Consider the following 21078-nt stretch of genomic DNA (forward strand, 5'->3'; position numbering starts at 1 on the left):
ATCTGTCATTTAGTATGGGCCCGGTGGTCTCTTGGATGAGGCCCAACCTTCCTTTTGGGGAAAGGATCCTTGGTGTTCAGAGAAAAAGACTTAATATGTTTTATTAATTAATTAATTTATTTATTTATTTATATTTATTTATTTATTTATGGTGGTACTGGGGTTCCTGGAAGCTTCTACCTCTGGGCTACACTCCCAGACCTATTTTATACTTTTTTATATTTGGAAACAGGATCTCTTAAGCCAGCACAGCTGGCTTCAAACCTGTGCGATCCTCCTGTCTTCGCCTCCCAAGCACAGGGATTACAAACCTGCGCCACCACACCCAGCATCTTAATCTGTTTTATGTTCCAATTCTTGGCCACACCCAAGCATAATGGGTGTGGCAAGAAGACCCCTAGTACTTTGTAAATAAAGGTGTTTCCTGAGGAATAAACTAGCACCATCCTCAGACAATGGGTCTGAGTGTGGAAAAGACAAGCTGTTTAAGCAAGTATGAAAAGAGAGTTTGGGTAATACCACAGTCTAAGCATGGAGGCTCCATGTGACCTCAGAAGGCTAGGCTGGAATGTGATGTCATTTGGTCAGTGATCACACTTGGTATTACTCAGAAATTATAGACATGAGCAACATGGTTTAAAACAACAGTTTTCTGCTGGGCGTGGTGGCGCACACTTGTAATCCCTGCGCTTGGGAGGAGAAGACAGGAGGATGGCGCAGGTTCGAAGCCAGCCGCGCTGGCTTAAGAGACCCTGTTTCCAAATAAAAAGTGTAAAATAGGTCTGGGAGTGTAGCCTGGAGGTAGAAGGGCTTTGAGGAACCCCAGCACCACAAAAAACAAACAAACAAACAAAACAAAACAAAACAATGGTTTTCTAACTTCAGATACATAAGGATCACTTGAAGATTGTTAAAAATTAGAAATCTGCTCCAACTCTTAGTGATTTTAGTTTCTATTATATTGGGGTGGGGTCTGGAGTTAAGTATTTAAATTTTTAAATGTTTTTGAATTACCCTCTCCCCAATGGTAACATCTCACAATAATAAAGTACAGGAGCATGGCCATGGTATTGACATTGATACAGGCAAGATACAGAATGTTTCTATTACAAGAATTCTTCATCTGGTTTTTCACAGCTATGCCTCCTCTCCTGTTCCCATTTCTTCTCTAGTGGCAACCCACTAATTATTCCCTATTCCTACAATTTTGTCATTTTAATAATATTATATAAATGGAATTGCATATTTTATAATCTCTTGAAGATTCATATTTTTTAGTCATCATAATTGGGAGTCATCCAGTGGTTGTGTATATCAGTAGTTCATTCCTTTTTATTGATCAGTAGGATTTTATGGCATGAATGTATCAGTTCATTGAACTCACTTGTAGACTAGGGTGTCTTGTTGTTTCCAGTTTGGAACTACTGAATCAAATGAAGCTACTATACACATTCATGTACAGATTTTTTTTAGGAAGCTTAAACTTTCACTTTCCTAAAGGGGTTCTTTTTTTTTTTTTTTTTTTTTTTGTCTTTTTGGATCTGGGCATCAAACCCAGAGTGTTGCACTTGCAAAGCAGGTACTTTGTTACTGAGCTGCATCCCGGCCCCCAAACTTTCATTTTTTCTATGAAAATGCTAAAAAATGCAATTTCTAGAGCCAGGTGTGGTAGTGCACGCTTGTAATCCCAGCATTTGGGAAGCTGAGACAGGAGGATCCTGGTTTATAGCCAGCCTCAGCTACCTAGTGAGGCCCTTTGCAACTCAGTGAGACCCTGTTTCAAAATAAAGAATAAAAAACAGGGCTGAGGGTGCAGCTTGGAGGTAGAATTCCCCTGGGTTCCATCACAGTAAACTAAAAAAAAATGTAATTTCTGGGTGGTATTATAGTTGTAGGTTTTAAGAAACTGTCAACTTAGAAAACAGAAGCTGAGTGAGGTGGCGCACGCTTGTAATCCCAGCTCTTGGGAGGCTGAGACAGGAGGATCACAGGTTCGAAGCCAGCCTTAGCTACTTAGTGAGGCTCTTGGCAACTTAGTGAGACCCTGTTTCCAAATAAAATATAAAAAATAGGTCTGGGAGTATAGCCCGGGGGTAGAAACTCTGGGTGGGTTCCACCCCCAGTACCACCAAAAAAAAAAAAAAAAAGAAAAAAAAAGAAAGAAAGAAAGAAAAGAGAAAACAGACATTGGCAATGGTTTTTCAGAATGATTATACCACTTTCCAATCTAACAATGTACAGGTGATCCAATTTCTCTGTTTCCATACCAACATTTAATGTTAATTTTTGTATTTTTGCTATTCTGAAAGTTATATAGTGAAATCTCATTGTGGTTTTAAATTGAATTTCCCTAATGTCTAGTAATGTTAAATATATTTTTATATGTTTGTCATCTGTAGATTCTTTTTAGTGAACTGTTTGTTCATATCTTAAGCCCATTTTCCATTTGGAGTTTTTCTTATTGTTGAATATTACAGTTCTTTTACATATCTAAATATTAGTTCTTGTGAAATATATAGTTTATAAGTATTTTTTCCAAGTCTGTAACTTGCCTTCTCCAATTCTGATTAACTCCACTTTATTCATTTTTCTTTTAAAGATTGTGTTTTGGTCTCAAGTCTAAGAGCTCTCTGTCTAATCCTGGATCTTAAAGATTTTCTCTGATGATTTTTTCCCAAAAAGTTTGATACTTTTATAAAGCTTTACATTTAAGTTTCTGTTCCATTTTGAGTATATTTTGTAAAAGAAATGGTTATAAAACTTTGGATCCCCCCCCCCCTTGTTTTTAGTATATGGAGTCTAATTGCTTTGTACCTTTGTCAAAAATATCATTGTAAACTCTTGGTTTCTATTCTGTTTCACAGATATATATATATATATATATATATATATATATATATATATATATATATATATATGATCTATCTTTCCAAACACTTATAATAACTATATACTATAGCTATATAATACATCAAAATTGAAAGACTGAGTTCTGCTTTCTTATTCTGTAAAAATTATTTAGCTATTCTATTTCTTTTAGCATTTTATGTAAATTTAGGATAGCATTATTTATATAAAACTGGGATTTAGATAAAAATTACATTAAGCCTGTATAACAATTTGGAGAAATTGACATCTTTACTAAGTTGACTTTTTCAATCCATGAACATGTGATAGCTCTCCATTTGTTTAAATTTTTTATTTCTTCCATAAGCATTGCATAGTTCTAGTATACGTCCTCTATGTGCTTTGATAGATTTTTTTTTATCAATGGTAAGTGATTAAGGATCATCTTTTGTGATACATGAACCTCAAACATAGATCAAACTGTAAGCAAAAATTAGAAGATCAGAAATAAAGTGTAAATATTAGTGCTTTTCAAGGGGAGATGAATATTTTCTGGTTTCTGTTGCAGTGATCATCAGTGTTGACAAGAGTCAAATTATTCTACTCATTCTCTCAAGACCACCCTATGACTCTAAGTTGGTTTCTGTGCAGATTTTTGTATCAGTATTTTTCAGCAGGTCAGGCTTATTGAAACTTCCATCTCGCATCTCTTCTTCTTTTCATTAGTTCCTCAGTTAGTAAATTGGTATTCTGGGTATTTATTTTTCTCTTTTCATCTTGGATAGCCTGCTTACTAATTCATTTGTGATGTGTGGATACTTAATATGTAAAAATATTACAACTAGAAATTGAAATCATAAAGTTGCACAAAAACTAAAAAAAGAATAGAGGACCTTGAATATTTTTCATTTGGCTATTTGATGATTGTAATAGTTCAATAAAATATAGTACCATTAGGTTAACCCTTACCATTCAGCCCCTTTCTTTTATTTTAATTTAAAAAGTGTGTCGGGAGGAGAAGTGATTGTGTTTAGCAATTCCATGATATTTGTTCTTTATTTGCAAAGAATGCTTTGAAAAATATGAAAATTGCATGTTCTTTTCTGTGTTTAGGACTTACTAAATTTATAAACCATTACTGAGATGTTATTCTTCTCAGTTTTCAGAAGAAAATGCAAGTAAATTGAAGAAAATATATGGAGAATTCTGTAGTCACCACAAAGAAGCTGTTAGCCTCTTTAAGGAACTCCAGCAGAATAAAAAGTTTCAAAATTTTATTAAGGCAAGTATTTTAAAACTTTATTATGAACTGGTAAACCAGCATAGAGAAGCAGTTCATGCTTGTGTCTTATATGATTTAAACAAATTTCATTTCTTGGTCTGGTTTTCAAGGGAAGGAGAAGGAAATGGTGGGTCTGTGGCAAAGATGGAAAGTCTCTATATGTTAGTAAAATATTTCTCCCAACTCATTTCCTTTGGTATGTTATGTTTGTGAGGTCATGGCCTCTAAACTTCTGAGAATATTTGCAATATTCTGGGAAGACCTTTCATGCCTTGATAAGTTATATATCAGAAAAACCAAACTAAGAGCAAACATAGAACCCATTATTATATGATATGTGACATCATATAATTTTATCTGAATTATGTATCTCTAAATGATATATCTTTTAAGAATATGATGATATAATTGCACTTAAATAAATTAGCAAAAATTCTTTGATATCTTCAGATTTCACTATTTATCTCATGACATAGAATTGCTTAAATCAAGATCTAACAAGGTTCACTTACTGTATACGGTGGTTTCATTTCTTAAATCTTTTTTAACTTGAGTGTTCTTCCCCCATCTCCCACTTTTCCAGTTTATGTGTGGAAGAAATTTGTCTTGTAAAGCTTCCCAGATTCTAAATTTTTATCTGCCATTTTAAGGATGCTACCAGATTCTCTTCTATTTTTTTCCTCATGTACATGTGTGTTGAAGACTTGAAAACTTAAGGAATATTTTTAAATATTTAGGGAAAAGTTGCTCTGATTAGAAGGAACTTTTAAGTGCTATAATGTATAATAACAAATGCGATGGGAGACATGGTGGAAAAACAAACAGTAAACTACAAGTGCATGATCAAAATTAGCTTTGATTTCTGATTATTATTAATTTTTTCTGCGGGTCTGGGGATAGAACCCATGGGTATTTGACCTCCAAGCTACACCCCCTACCCTGTTGTTTATTCTTTATTTTGAAATGGGGTCTCACTAAGTTGCAGAGGGCCTCAATATAAGTAGCTGAGGCTCTCCGCAAACCACGATCCTCCTATCTCAGCCTCCCGAATGCTGGGATTACAAGTGTGAGCCACCACACCTGGCTCAATTTCTGATTATTTTTCAAAATCATTTGCTATTTATAAATCCCGATAATTTACTCACTTTTGGAGTTAATTACAAATATATCAGAGTAACTTAAAAATTTCTTGAAATCTTGGAGTATTGGGATATGAAAATTTGCGACAAAGTATAAAATTTAGTGACAAAGTATCAAGTTTTAATTAAAATTAAATAATATTAAATATTATGTTAATTTTGAAGAGAATTACACTGTAGTTTTTATATTATTAAGTTCACATTTGAAAAGTAAATACAAATAGAATTTGTAAATATAAAAATGTATGTATATTTTAAGCTTCGAAATAGCAATCTTTTGGCTCGACGCCGAGGGATTCCAGAATGCATCCTTCTGGTCACTCAGCGCATCACAAAATACCCGGTCTTGGTAGAGAGGATTTTACAGTATACAAAGGGTGAGTACTGGTTTCTGAGCCAACATTGTCTCTGTTATTCATTTTAAATGTAGTTGAGGTTTTTGAAAATTTTGGTAGCCTCTGATTCATAAGGATTTTCATTAGGAGAAAACTGTTAAAACCTTAGAATTTCGAGCAATTACCTTTTATAAGGCACCTTTCTAGTAGTTTGAAATCTTACAAGGAGCTCAAACTGAGCAGGGTAAGAAGATACGAAGACCTTTCCTTCCCCAGTGTATTTTCCCCATTTCTGGACCTTCTTAATACATCCTTTTTCTCATTATTCTATTATCTTCACAGCAGACCAGTGAAACCTGATGCATTTGAGCATATCACTGTCTGTTCTTCCAAGCAGTCAATTATTACATTGAGAATTCTGATATGGAAGAGCCTTTTTTTTTTTTTTTGATCATATCAACTTATGTTCCAGGGAGTAACAACATCTGAGAATTTTTAAAGAAACTATTGCCAGATCTCTGGCTGGACTATGAGCTTCTTATTGGATTTATAAAGCCTGTGTCTATCTGGTTCATGGCTATATCTTCAATGTTTCGTGCAGTGGCTGATATAGACTAGACTATCAATCAACAAATGCATGTCAACACAATGAATGAATGATGAATAAAAAACCTACTCCAAGCTACTTATTGATCTTGAGTACAAATTATTATCAGGGCGGTAGTGTTAATAGGGCATGGATTTGAAGCTGTATAAACTTCTATTATGAGTGTATATGTTTGACTTTGCTATTCACTAGTTGGACAAGTTAATTAACTGGAAATCTGTTTTTCTCCATTACAAAATGAGGATAATAATCCTATATTAAAGTTGTTGTAAGGATTAAGTGAGATTGTTTCAGAAAATACTCAGTATACCAGTAGTGTCTGATATAAGCAAAGTGCTCAATAAATGGGGCCTATTTTTATTGCCTTATTATCAGAGGACTTAGAGACAATTGAAGTAGTAGTGAGAGATACTCAACTTCTGACTTTTTCTGGAAGAGGTATAGGTGAGATAGTCATACATATTTTTTTTCCATTTTATTAGCCACATTTAAGACTAATTCCAGGGGAAAACAGTAGCATCTGTTCTTCATGTCCCATTTTTATTGCTCTCTTAAATTTAATATGAAAGAGAATATGAGAATAATATAAAGAGAAAAAGCCCCACAAATTTTGTTCTCAGTAAAAGAATGGAAGCAAAATTAAGTCTTTCCAGTTCATAGTATGTTTACATTCTCTGCCCCAAGTTTACTACAATATGGCAAGGACCCAAATCTGTCAGATTGTGTTATTCAACTAGTGCTACATCAAGAATCATCTTGAGCCAAATTCCTGGTAAGATAAACAGCAGTAATGGCCTTATGTGTGTCAAAGCCCTGAGTATGAGTTACGGCTCCTCTGGAACAGGAGGCATGGTGGCTGAATGGACACCTCTCAGGTCAGACCTCACCGGAGATCAGTTGCTCCTTGTGCTTCTGGAGACGTTGGCTCACATGACTTCCCCTGACAACGCTCCCCAGGCTTTAGTACTCATCCTCTTCACCTGGGGACCTGGTTTATATGCAATAGTAGATCTAGGACAGAATCTAAAGTGAGTATTTAAAAGTGAGGCTGGGTGTGGTGGTGCACGCTTGTAGTCTTAGCATTTGGGAGGCTGAGATGGGAGGATCTCGGTTGCCCCAGCTACTACTTAGTGAGGTCCTTTGGAACTTGGTAAGACCCTGTTTCAAAATAAAGAATAAAAAAATAGGGCTGGGTGTGTAGCTCAGAGGTAGAATGCCCCTAGGTTCTATCTCCAGTACCACAAAAAAATAAATAAAAATAAAAGTGAGACTCCCTATGTCCTCCTCTAATATGAAAAAGGAAAGAACAAAAAGAAAGCAGAAGCCAGGTGTGGGGGCCCACACTTGTAATCCCAGTATTTGGGAGGCTGAGACAGGAGGATCACAGGTTCGTGGCTAGGCTTAGCTACTTAGTGAGGCTGTCTATAACTTAGTGAGAACCTCTTTCAAAATAAAGAATAAAAAATAGGGCTGGGGGCATAACTCAGAGGTAGAATGCCCCTGGGTTCCATCCCCAGTACCAAAAATAGTTTTCATTGTAATAGTAACATAGTCACATGTATGCTAATGTGGCCATAAATATAGTTTTGAATATTATTTTTATGAAAGGATCGAGGAGGGAAGATGAGTCTGGGATCCAGTCAAGTCACCCTGTGGCTGAGTTTTGAAGAGGGCACAGGAATGGCTCATAGCTGGAGTCAGTTCTTAGAAACTTGCTATGGAAATAAATTACTTGATTGCTTAGATCCAGGAAAGTGGAAGGAGGCCCTGAATTAGTCTATGGCACATTCCCTACTTCAGGGAAAAAGTTAGATGTCCCCTAGAACTCAGATATCTTATTGTCATCTAAGGAACATTGAATAAAATTATACAAACATTTTATAATCAAATATTGTAATGATTCTTTTGTGGGGAGGTAGGGAGGAATGCAAAGTGATGATATAGTTTTTGAATTTAATCCAACATTTTGTTTATGAAATTTTTGTGATTTAGATGATACATTTGACTATATTTTAAAACTAAAGAAAAAAACTTACCTTTCCTAATACCCCACCTTATTGTTTTGCATGGTGTTCTTTTTCTCTTTCCTATTCAGAAAAAACTGAAGAACATAAAGACTTATGCAAAGCCCTATGTTTAATTAAAGATATGATTGCAGCTGTGGACCTGAAAGTCAACGAATATGAGAAAAACCAAAAGTGGCTTGAGATCCTAAACAAGATTGAAAACAAAACCTACACAAAGCTGAGAAATGGCCACGTGTTTAGGAAGCAAGCATTGATAAGTGATGAGCGGACTCTGTTACACGATGGCCTTGTTTACTGGAAGACTGCTACGGGCCGTTTCAAAGGTACCGTGGCTCCACAGACCAATTTCTCCTTCATTCCATATGTGTTATTCAATCAGCAGAGATCAGGGTTTCCAAAGAAAATGGTTTAGAATTGCAGGCGTATACACACAAACCCTTGATTTTTCAGTTGAAAGATCAAATTGTAAAGTCCGTTAGGCAAATGTGACCAGCAATTCAAATCTTTGACAGGAGTTTGCTGTCCCCAAACAACAACCTTCACATGTATTTTAATGAATTTGTAAGTTGGTGATGTCTGAAATCACCGGAGCTGAGAGTTCTGCTAATTATTGGTATAGAAATATTATTCTGGCAAATGTGGCGTGTTGACAGCAAAGCATTACATCTACACAGAGACAGACCATTGTGTGCCAGGCCAGCCTGGGGTTATCAGACCCTAAAGGAGAGAAGGGAAAATACTCTGAATGTCATCTTTGTAAGAGTACTAGAATGCATCCACATACATGCCAAGTCTGGTATAAACCTTCCTTCAATGCTACTATTTGTCCATGGGCATTACCTTGACAGTTAAACTGGTTAGAATCTAAAGCATTTTATTTTATTCTTAAGGACTGATCATGTAGCCAAGCACCTTGCCTGACCCACGGTTTTTACTGTGACCACACAGAGAATCACCTCTGGAGCTAACAAATAAGTAAATAATACTGATGCTTAAGTATCCTCACAACTATTCTGATTTTTGTCAGGGGATGAAGTAGTCCAGGTCAGAGGGTTATTTAAAAGCTCCTCTGATAAGTTCTTCTCTACCCCTCACAGTTCTGCAGTCAGGGTTAAGAACCACTGGTTTGGTCACCTTGTTCCTAACACTTCACATAACTTTCTTAGGTGAGCAAAGAGAGAAAGCACTTGTTAAATTCTAATTACTTATGTTTTGATGGAGGATAACTAATGTCTGAAATGGGATTTGTTGATCCCATTGTTTACAATGTCATATTGAAAGAGCATTAACCACATCTACAGAGCACCCCGCCTTTCCCTTTGTCCATTCCATAAAACCCGCAACTTGTTGATTGCTGTGGTCGTAGCAGAGGTGGCCTCCTGAGAACACTTGGCAAGGGAAGGATAGAGACTAAAATTTTACTCAGATCTAGATTGAAGCAAGGAACAAGTCTTCAAATAAAAGATGATGCAGAAGGTTCCTCTTAACATTTTTAATGAAGCACTCCCCCGCCTCAGTGTAAAAGAACTTACTCCAGTCTTTTAGGACCTTTTTATTGGAAATTTTTCTTTCATTTTGAAGCTGCAAATTCTGTTTTATTGGAGACTCACTTATACCCACAGTTACACATAGTTATACATGTAAACAGCAATTTCTGCCGAGCTTTCTACATGTCCTTAGCTATCAGAATTCAGAGGTTTTTTTTTTAATAAAAGCTATATAATTAGATTAAGCCTTGTTTTTTTAAATTTTTGTTATATTTATTTAAGTTTCAAGCATGAGATTCCAGTACTTAATAAAGGCCTTTGAATCATGGCTTGCATCATTAACGCTAGTGATGTTTTTTTCTTTGAAGATATTCTAGCTGTACTTCTAACTGATGTGCTGCTCTTTCTACAAGAAAAAGACCAGAAATACATTTTTGCAGCCATTGTAAGTATATGACCACACAATGCATATTTTTAGATTTAATCCTGTGTTTTCTTAAAAAATACCTAAAATTTCTAGTTAAATAAAATGATCACTGAGAAGAATATGTCCCTACTATATTCCCATTATTGTCAGTGATTTCACCATTGGTTTAGTAGTTAGTTTGTGCAAATATTGTACTACTTTTGTGTCAGATGGTGCCCTGTGCCCTGTGCCCCCAAGAGCCTCCCTGTTGTCTGGCTATCTTGGCCTTTCCTCTATCCCCCCCTCCCCAATCTCCTTCTCTCAGATCTAGCAACTAAAATGTTAGTCCTGGGAACAGTGGTCACTTACAGCATCTCTTTTTCCTCGATTCTGCCTGAATAGTGTCTTTAATATGTTGTACTGCTTGCTAATCCCATTCATAACACTGGGTGATATTCCTTCTGCCAAACAAGAAGACACCATCTAGGAACAATCTTTCTTATTTCTACTACAGTTGATTCTGTTGACTAAGGTCATTCACATAACACTTTTATAATGTATAGATTAATCTCTTCATCAGCATATAATCAGATATAGACTAGCAGTAAAAACCAGTTTACCATAACATTTCTTACATGGCAGCTATGTGGTCCAAAATGGTGCAGGGAGGGAAAGTGTCATTAGTTAATGCCTTGTTAGCATTGTGGAGCATCAGGCCCTGTTAGAGAGAATGATGCAATATTCCTGTGGACAGTATAAAGGTGGCTCTGTAAGATGTGACTGTTCATTATCCAGTAAATATATGCTCTTTGGGTATGTTAGTGGGTATCATCAATTCTGTCTGGTTTTGGAAAAGTACAAGCTTAATAAAGTTTCTGTTTTACTGTTCAGAGAGAAAAAAAAAAAAAGATTATGCCTGCCTAGCAGTGGGATTCCTCCAGGAAGAGGCTGGAGAACACCTCACCTGCCCATCTGTGCTCCTTAGGTTGGCTCAAAAGCCTCCTTCATCTTGATCAGAAACCACTTCTCATAGGCACAATGATGTTTAGTTGTGAAAAGGCCTTTTCATAGAGCTATAACAGAGAATAACAAGAAGCCTTAAACAAATCCCCCATGTCCCTGATACATTTTCACTGTGCTTACTGCAGATGTTATGAAAAGGTACCAATTTGTTCAGCTACCTCTATGCTATTATCTAAGATACCCTGAAAGAACAGAGAGAATAAAAATTAGGAAAGCGGAGACCATTTGGTTCCACCTGTAGAATGGCAAGGGCCAGGCTGAAAGAGAAATGTTCACATTATATCTTTGTAATAACCAAGATTTCAAAACCAGAGACCTGAAGGAGAAGCAAATCCTGCTTCTTTGGTGTATTACAAGCCAATGACCTGCTGATTGACCAAGAATTAGATGTAGTATAAAGACAACTGTCTTGTTCTCTAGGGCAATATTGCTTGTAGATTCAGATTAAGCTGTAATGTTCAAAATACAGTAGGGCTTGAAATATAGCTCTTATTTTACATGGCCTTGAAGAGTTGTATATGCTACCCATAGACCACAGTGACCTTTCAGCTGGAGGTCAGGAATGACAACCTGCCAATTACCAGAATGAAGGCAATAGCAACTTAGCTCTTCTTGGTAGAATGTGTTTGGCAATGAACAATGGTTAAATGTTGCTGATGTTCTTTTTGGAAGGTGTTAGCCTGATAATGTAGTTAAACTCATGAAGGCAGTATCAGTGGTTAAAAGAGAAAGCAACATCTTTCTCCTTACTATTTGATCATATACTTTTTAGTCACATCTATCTGACAACAGCCCCTGTGTTGTAAATATCCTACAGTGAATATCTTTGAGAACTGAAGCATTAGCGAGGGGTGCACAAATATCCTCATGTCCTAGTTCTCACCTTCATGTTTCAGAAAGTTGTCCTCACACTAGGAGTCACAGGTAAGAGTCTCCTTCCATTCCCTGTGCCCTCTAGAAGAACCTTCTGTAGTAGATGCTTATCTTCTACATGCTGTAGAAGATGTGATGAATTAGGAGATAGCCAGAAGCTAGGTAGTGTCCTCAGAAGAGAGGTTTTTGTTTGTTTGCATGCTTGTTTATTTTTAAAGAGGACTGAGCTGGAGGAGGTAGGACCCAAACCCACCACATTTATAAAAAAATAAAAGTAGATTTGTTTTCTAAGTCCTGAGATACTGAGCCTAAGAAGAACTTCCTAAATAATAAAGAAGGCAATTTAAAAATTAAATAATAAAAAGGCCATACACATGTTGAGCTTCAGAATATGAAACAACCTTCAGATCTTTTCATCACCGTGGAGTCGTTAGCTATAGAATCAGCGCTGAGTGAGGACTAAGGATAGCAGCTCTTCCCTGTGCCCCTACATCCAGGGTCGTCTTCACCTCCAAGTGTCTGTGGGGCTTGGGCAGGAATGTAAATGAGTAAACCCAAGTTCAGCATCAAGGACAGTAGAGACTGGTGGGGACTGAGGTTGACTCAGGAGTATGTGCTCCAGCTCAGACAGGGCAGCACCTCCTCAGCAATAGCCAGTGTTTTTCAATGAGCACATGGGCCTAGAGTATTGATTCTGTTTTACCCATGTGCCCAGAAAGCTAAAGTTTTTTTTGGGGGGGTTCATATTTATTTATTTATTTATTTATTTATTTATTTATTAGTGCACTGTATTCATACATCATAGTGGGATACAAACTTTTGTAGACATACATGCAGACATCACCCAGTGAGCCCCCACACAATCCCCACCCCATTCTCTCCCCATCCCTCCCTCCCATGCTTGGCTTAGTGGTTGACATCTAGTATTATAGCAATTTATCCAAAATTAAAAATGTTAATCTCTCATAACAGTTTCATTTGTCTGATACCAAGCTTTTGATGACTTAAAGATAACATTTCAATATTTCTTTTTACTTTCTTTCTTACCAGAGAATATTTTTTTTCTATTTTTTTTTTGGTGAAACTATCATATATTTATATATTTATTTTTCAGAAAAAAAATCTATCCTAATATGGAATATGGACTCTAGATACCCAAAATGATCTTGAAAAAGAACAAAGCTAGAAGATATATATTTTCTGATTTCAAACCATATAAAGCTACAATAATTGAAACAGTGTAGTACTATTCTAAAGGCAGATATATAAACCATTGGAGTTAAATAAAAGCCTAGAGCTAAATTCTTCCCTATATTGTCAAGTTATTTTTGACAAGGTTTCCACGAACATTTGGTGGTGGAAATATTAATCTTTTAACTAAATATTGTTAAAAATAATAATTACATGCAAAAGAATAAAATTGGACCCTTACCTAATCCCATATACAAATATTAACTCAAAATAGATAAAAGACCTAAATATAAATCTTAAGATTATAAACTTTTAGGAGAAAATCTGGGTCATAAAACCTCACAACACTGAAATTGGCAGTGATTTCGTCGATATGATTTCAATGGCACAGGCAACAGAAGAGTATACAAACTCCCTAAAAAAAAAACCCAAAACTATTGTATATCCAAAGACAATGTAAACAGAGTTAACAGTTAGTAATAGAATGGGATAAAATATTTCCAATTGCTATATCTGAAGGTATATTAATATTCCAACTAGAAATCCTAAAAATTAACAACAATAAAGGCAAACAATAACATTTAGAGATAGGTAAAAGACTAACATAAATAATGAATCTCCACAGATAACCAATCTTAGTTGTCTGTTGGATGGAAAATCTTGTTTCCCTGGTTCTGGTGTGTGTTACCTATTTCTTCTTTGTAGTTAATCTCTTTGAGTATTTTCTCTAGTGCTGGTTTTGAAGACATAAATTCCTTCAGTTTCTGTTTGTCATGGAAGCTTCTTATTTCTCCATCTAATTTGATAGAAAGTTTTGCTGGTAGGAAAGTTTTGGCTGAAAGTTGTTTTCTTTCAGAGTTTGGAATATGTTACTCCAAGCCCTTCTGGCTCTCATGACTTGGTTTGGGAAGTCTGGAGTGATTCTAATTGGTTTGCCTCTGAATGTCACTTGGCCCTTTGTTTTTGTTGCCTTTAAGATTCTCTGCTTGGCTTCCACATTGGTCATTTTGACAATTATGTGGCGTGGGGATCCTCTTCTCCGATCCTGTCTAAAGGGAGTTCTATAAGTTTCCTGGACCTGTGTATCGACCTCTTGCTCTATGTTTGGAAAATTTTCTGCTATTACTTCCTTGAAGAGATTGTTGATCCCTTTGATTTCACTTTCTTTTCCCTCCTCTATTCCAATTATTCTTAGGTTAGCTCTCTTAAAATGGGCCCATATTTCTTCAATGTCAGATTCCTGCTGTCAGATATTTTTTTTCTAGATTAGAAAATATGCGTTAATTTTTGGAATGATCATCTTCTAAGATCGAGATTCTGTTCTCCATGTGGTCTAATCGGTTGTTTGTGCTTTGAATTGAGGCCTTTACTTCATTAATTGCATCCTTTATCTCTTTTTGGCTCTCTCTGAGTTCTTTTTGAAGCACCTCTATTATTTCTACAGTTATTTTCCTGATTTGATCTTCTAGAAATCTCTGATTTTCAGTTTTATCGGGTTCTGATGTTGTGGGGTTGTGGGCATTTATTGCTTTAGTATTATTCCTCTTTCCCATGATTTCAGAAGTTTGTGCCTTCTCTGGGTTCTTCCCTTGGGTCACTATGACTTCACTTAAGGTGTTCTGGATCTCGAGTCAGTAGTATCTCAGACCCCACTACTCCTTTACTGGGTTGTATCACAGAGTCTCCGACCCAGAGAGTCGATAGAGGCTGCTTTAGACTGTGGGGGGTGCCAGGTTGCCCGTTCTCCTATGGTGTGATATCTCTGCCACCGCCACTCCCCCACTGGGTCAAGTCCCAGGGAGAACAGTACTGGGATTTCTCCTCTGGGGCCTGCAATTTGACTCACTGTTCTTGAGTACGCAGATGTAGCTGTACTGGACTCGGTGAATTCGCTGCTGCTGCCACCGGTGGCAATATGGCGCTACTGCTACCGCCGGTGGCAATATGGCGCTGCTGCTACACCCTTGGCCGTGAGGCTGGCGTATTTCTTCTTGGTTTTGAGTTCCACTCTGAATCCCTGCAGCGTGTGCTGAGCTCAGCCACTGGGAGCTTTAGATGCTCCCTGCGCTGAGAAATCCCACCTGGCTGTTCCACAGCGGCTCACCTCGGCTTGCTGTAGCCGTCCGGTGAATTCGCCGCTGCCGCCAGCAGTATGGCGTTGCTGCCGCGTCCTCGGGCGTGAGGCCGGTGTATCTCCTCTGTGGCTCTGAGCTCTGTTCTCAGTCCACTTTCTCTCTGGAGCCTGGTGATTTTTTTGTTTCTCTGGTGATGGTGTTTTCTGGCTATGAAAGGCACTCATTTTGTGGTAATGGAGATTGGTTGTTAGCGGGGCTCTTAAGCCCCGCTTTTCTCGGTCGCCATCTTCCCGGAAGTCCAAGTTTTTTTTTTTTTACAAAGGTGGAATCTAACATTTTTTAATATTGGCAACTTAAATATTTTTAATGGTTTTTAAATGCTATGGCACAAATAAAATATCTCAGAAGGCTAAATTGGGCATTTGTGTCACCAGTGTTTTACATCTGTCTCCAAAAGCAAATGTGTTTCCTCTTCCTGGAGATTTGTTTTTATTTTTTTATTTTTATGGTACTGGGAATGGAACCCAGGGGCTTTCTACCTCTGGGCTATAATCCCAGACCTATTTTATATTTTATTTAGAGACAGGGTCTCTTAAACCAGCTGAGGCTGGCTTCGAACCTGCATGATCCTCCTGTCTCAGCCTCCCAAGCGCGGGGATTACAAGCGTGCACCACCACGCCCGGCATTCTCCTGGAGATTTGAATTCTTGTTTACCATTTGTATGATTAGTAGGAATCTCAACATACATGTCCTTGATGCCTCCTGGTTTGGTAGTGATTTAATTAATGCTACATTCTACTCTTTTGTTTTTTTTAAATTATTATTGCTATTACTGTTGTTGTTTTGTTTTGTTTTGTTTTGCAGTGCTGGGGATTAAATCTAGGGTCTTGCATATGCTGGGCAAGTGCTGTACCACTGAACTACCTCTCTAACCTAACCCCTTTATTCTTTACCATTTTTTAATATACATTTTAATATATACTAATATATTAGACTAATATTTAATATATACTAATATATTAGACTGCGCCAAGCAGTCTGCATGGAGGAATAGAGTGCCCTGTTCTGGATAAAGGCACTAGTTAGATCATAAGGAAGAATCAAAGCCACTCACTGCAGCCAAGTCTGCAAGCCACACACCCAAGCAGGGTCTTCATCTTGACCCCCCATGCTGATCAGTTGCGTTCTTTTGTGGGGAGCCATTAACATTTTCCCCTAAAAGAATACTTCTGACTGTCCTTTGCCCAGAGTCAATAAGGTTTGGTGTCATGGAACGTTCAAGGTCTGAGAGAAGCTCAGGTGGGATTGATTGACCTGACTGTTATGCGCACAGGTGGTGATGGCACGAGGGATTGATTGACCTGGAACTGTGTACATAGGGGAGAGTGATAAACCCGGGATCGGTCAGTAGAGATATCGACCCGGGAGTGTACTGGTGATCCTTCCATGATAGAATTAAATATTCTTTGAATCAAATTCTTAGAATTGAATTCTTTTCATCCTCACTCCTCTCTTCAGAACCCGTAATTTTGTCGGCTGGCTCCGGCATTCTTTTTATTATTCTTTCAGCTCTGTATCCAAGTCAGTGTTAGAAGGGTTGTCTTTATCTTTGCATCCCCAGGGCTTAGCACAGGGCATTGAAAGGCCACAGTAAATGTTCATAGGACAGGTGATTAAATCGCAAGATGGGTGTCAAAATTTAGACTTACTTTCTATCTCCCTCTAGTGGAATTATGTTAAATCTGGGTCTACAGACATTCATTGAGTGCCTCACTAGGGACTCTTCTCGTTGATGAGAAGAGACATCTAGAGGTAGAGCTGTAGAAGTTCTGTCCCTGGGATCTGCAGGCAGCAGCAGGAGAGGCTGGCGCCACTGGGGAATCGAAGGTCTTGCCTCCTCTTTCTTTCTTTTACAGTCCACCCCCTTAAGCTCTGGGTTTTGTTTTCTATCTCTGCTTTAAAACTCAACTGCTATTCACTGCCCAATCCAGGTCTGTCCTCTTTTTCAATCATTATTACATTTGATATTTTGTTTCCTATTCCATATCCTCCTAGAAAAATATCTCCTTTGTTAACCACAGCATTTTTATATTTTTCATACTTTTTGTTTTTTTTTCTATCTTTTTAAAAGTTGTCCTATAAACCAACAATTCTTTTGTTGTTGTTGTTCTTGGTAGTCCTGGAGATTGAACTGAAGGGCATTATGCCTTTAAGCTACACCCCCAGCCCTTTATATTTTTTTTACTTTGAGACATAGTCTCACTAAGTTGCTGAAAGTCTTACTACATTTGCTGAGGCTGTCCTCAAACCTGTCATCCTCCTATTCCAGCCTTGTAAGTACAGGCATGTGCCACCATTCCCAGCTTGTACCACCAATTCTTAAGGAGAAACATTCCCCTCAACCTTCTCTTTCCAACCTTTCTTCTCCATGCCCTCTCTATTGGGGATCTTACCAACTTCCACAGCTCTTTTGAAACGGTGGGAAGTAAAATAAAAGTTTTCATGTATTTGGTGTGAGTCTTACTTTAGAAAGGATGTGGTTTCATCTGCCCGTCCTCCTATTTTGTGCAGGACCAGAAGCCATCAGTTATTTCCCTGCAGAAGCTTATTGCAAGAGAAGTTGCTAATGAGGAGAGAGGAATGTTTCTGATAAGTGCTTCATCGATTGGTCCTGAGATGTATGAAATTCACACCAATTCCAAGGAGGAACGAAATAACTGGATGAGGCGGATCCAGCAGGCAGTAGAAAGGTAACATTTATTTCTGTCTATGATCTATGGAATACACTTGTTCAGTTGAGAAAAAGAATCTAACCATGTCTCCCCTGCATGAACGTGTTGCTTCAATCCTTGCAGTCTGCTCCCTGCCCCCACATCTGCCTGCGATGGTGCCTCACTGGAAGCCCTGTGCTCCCCACGCCTCCCTGCATGTCCAGCCCTCCCCTCCCCTCTGCCCGTGTGCTTTGGTTCAGCTCCTGCCTCGCCTGCTTCGTGAAGACCTCTCCAGTCCATGCATCTCTTCCCTAGCTCATAATCATTCACACCTGATCTCTGAGGCATTTATGTGGTGCTTGTCTCATACTTCTTTGTAGCTTTTATTTTCTATGTGTATATTCATATGTGTATGTGTGTGTGTTTAATTAGATTGGAAGCTCCTTGAGAGCAGGGATCATGTCTTATGTTTCTCTCTGTGAATAGTGATGAGGAATCATTCAATAAATGTTCTTAGATTAGTGGAACTGAATGTTATGTCAATTTGTTCCTTGTGTATGTACGAGGGCAGTTTTTATAAATACGGATACAAGAATAGGAGTAATAATTCTTAATAGTGATTTTAATTAGTTGGATCTTGGTATTATAAAAAAAAAGTCCTCCATGTCCATGGTATTTCTCTCAATACGGCACCAATCTCCCCCCCTCATCAATCCTTCTTGTTGAACCCATTAAGAAGTGCCCAAATGTTATAAAAAGCCAAAATTATTTTTCCAGTTGTACTTAATGTGTGTGTGTGTGTGTGTGTGTGTGTGTGTGTGTGTGTGTGTGTTTGCTGGAATATTTGAGTCATCCTATAGCATAGACTTTGACAGTTATGTTATATTATGCCAGATCCTTTATATACTCAAGAAAATAAATCTCATGGCCAGGGGGCAAAATGAATTCTTTTTGTGCTGAATTTTGCCTTTATGATTAATTCCATTGCCAAGTTCCCATGTTTTTCTAATGAGTCTAAAGATACTTGGATTTTGTCTCCGTCATGTCTCTTGACTGTTGTCTTTTAAAGTCTTGGATATTTTCTCTTGACTGTTGTCTTTTAAAGTTTCCCAGAAGAAGAAGGGGGAAGGACCAACGAATCTGATGAAGAGAGGCGGAAAGCCGAAGCGAGAGTGGCCAGAATCCAGCAGTGTCAAGGTATGACAGGAGCGCGTCTGGCTCCCTGGTCTCGGTCTTCTCCTGGGGTGCCGGGAAGCCCTGGTGCCCTGAAGGGAAGGTTGGGACTGGAGGACTAATTGTATGGACCTGAGACCTACCCTGACCACCCTCCAGGAAAAGCCCCCAACACCAGACAAGCTCCTCCTCCTGCCTTAGCGATTAAAGTTTAGGTAGAAATGCATGTCACATATATGGAACAGTAATTGTAGTCAGTGTGGTACAGATGAACTTTGGCATTTCTGCCTGGTGGTTTAATTTTAGGTTCCAGCTCTGTTTGTGCAGAGGTGTATGACTGGACAAGGAACCAAGCAAGTCTGGCCATCAAAAGCAAACCTGAGAAGTAAGGATGGAAGATCAGCTGAAGTGATTGTTGTCAACACTGGCCAGACACTGGAGTCCCCTGGGCTCTGCCCTCTACCAGCTCAGTCAGAAACTGTGGGGCGTGCAGTACTTTAGAGCCAAGTGCAGACTTGAGTGTTTTAAACTCCTCCCTGTTGATTCTGAGGTGCACAGAAGACCAGAGAGCCCCTAGATGCCATGCTAGTTAAGGTCTCTGAGCTTTAAGAATTCTGATAACACTTGGAAATCAGAGGGAAGTGATGCACGCCTAGGTGGCCCAAGAGATTGGATGTTGAGAAACAAAAAAATGTAAACCAGTTTTACATTTTTGTAAAATGTGAGACAGGCTGAAGCCCGGGGAGTTTCAGGCCTTCACATAGTTTCCCCTGTGGGCATTCTCTCATCATGGAGCGGGGCCACCTCAATTTTCATTCCTGAGCAGGGTGTTTAGTCTTAATAGGAAACAGCCGGCATAAACAAAGAATAGTTCTGCATGGTTTTCTGGATTTAGGGGAATGGGAAAGAAAATGAATGTTTGTCGGGGGCAGTGGAAGCTGAGAGAGTTGTTAAGTTGCTTTCTGGAGGCCACAGTCACTAAGTGGAAGAGTCAGGATTTGAACCTACATCTGTCTCACCAACAACATATGCTATATACCTCTTAGACCAGGCTGCTTTCTAAGTAGCATCTTTATCTCATGACTTTGATTTTTGTGTCATTTATTATATTCATGTTAGCTATAATCTTGTATGATAAATATTATTTCATAGAAATACTCAGTAACCAAGACCAACAAATTTGCACATATTTGGAGGAAAAACTACATATCTATGCTGAGCTTGGAGAACTGAGTGGCCTTGAGGATGTCCACCTAGAACCTCACCTCCTCATTAAACCTGACCCAGGAGAGCCTCCCCAGGCAGCCTCCTTACTGGCAGCTGCACTGAAAGAAGGTAACTTACATTGGAAATGATTTGGTGTGGCAAACTCAGAAAATATTTATTGTGCACCCATTATGGGATATACACTGTGATCTCGGTGCTGAGGACATAGGAGAACGGAGACAAAATTTCTACTCTTCTAGCACATACACTATGAAATGTAAAGTATAAAGAAATAAGTATGGCAGGTTACATCGAGTGCTATGAAGAAAACTAGGGTAAGGGGGAGGAGAGTGATGGAGTTGGTTCTCTAGGGTGGCCACGGATGGCTTTTCATATAATGATGTGTGAGCAGACATGGAGGAAGTAAGAAAGCCAGTTAATAAGCCACTGGATTTGTGGTTTAAAGGAAACCCCTGGCTGCGGTGTGCAGAACAGATTACATGGGGCAAAGTGCAGATATTGAAGTAGGAAAGTCTAGGCTATAACTGTGAGTGGTGGTGGCTGAGGTTGGGCAGAGGATAGTATCACTGGGGTTGGGAAAGTCATGGAGGTGAAAGGACTAAGTTTTTAAAATTGAAATGACTGAGAATTTAGACAGGATTAGTATTGAGCTGGGGACTTGGGGGTGGGACTTA

The 21078-nt window shown here is 38.3% G+C and overlaps 1 protein-coding gene across 2 annotated transcripts in view; it reads left to right on the forward strand.

Moving 5' to 3' along the window:
- Positions 1 to 21078, forward strand: part of ARHGEF28 (Rho guanine nucleotide exchange factor 28) — a gene marked incomplete at both ends in the record, with an annotated part of 271821 nt that overhangs the window by 195709 nt on the left and 55034 nt on the right. For both annotated transcript variants that reach the window (XM_080715727.1, XM_080715728.1), the window contains 7 exons: positions 4007 to 4129; positions 5528 to 5645; positions 8306 to 8560; positions 10093 to 10169; positions 17865 to 18043; positions 19110 to 19201; positions 20330 to 20512. In XM_080715727.1, coding sequence (XP_080571853.1) covers positions 4007 to 4129; positions 5528 to 5645; positions 8306 to 8560; positions 10093 to 10169; positions 17865 to 18043; positions 19110 to 19201; positions 20330 to 20512 — 1027 coding nt within the window. The remainder of the gene's footprint in view (positions 1 to 4006; positions 4130 to 5527; positions 5646 to 8305; positions 8561 to 10092; positions 10170 to 17864; positions 18044 to 19109; positions 19202 to 20329; positions 20513 to 21078) is intronic.

Source organism: Muscardinus avellanarius, assembly GCF_963383645.1.
Source record: "Muscardinus avellanarius genome assembly, chromosome: 1".
NCBI classification, from domain to species: domain Eukaryota; kingdom Metazoa; phylum Chordata; class Mammalia; order Rodentia; family Gliridae; genus Muscardinus; species Muscardinus avellanarius.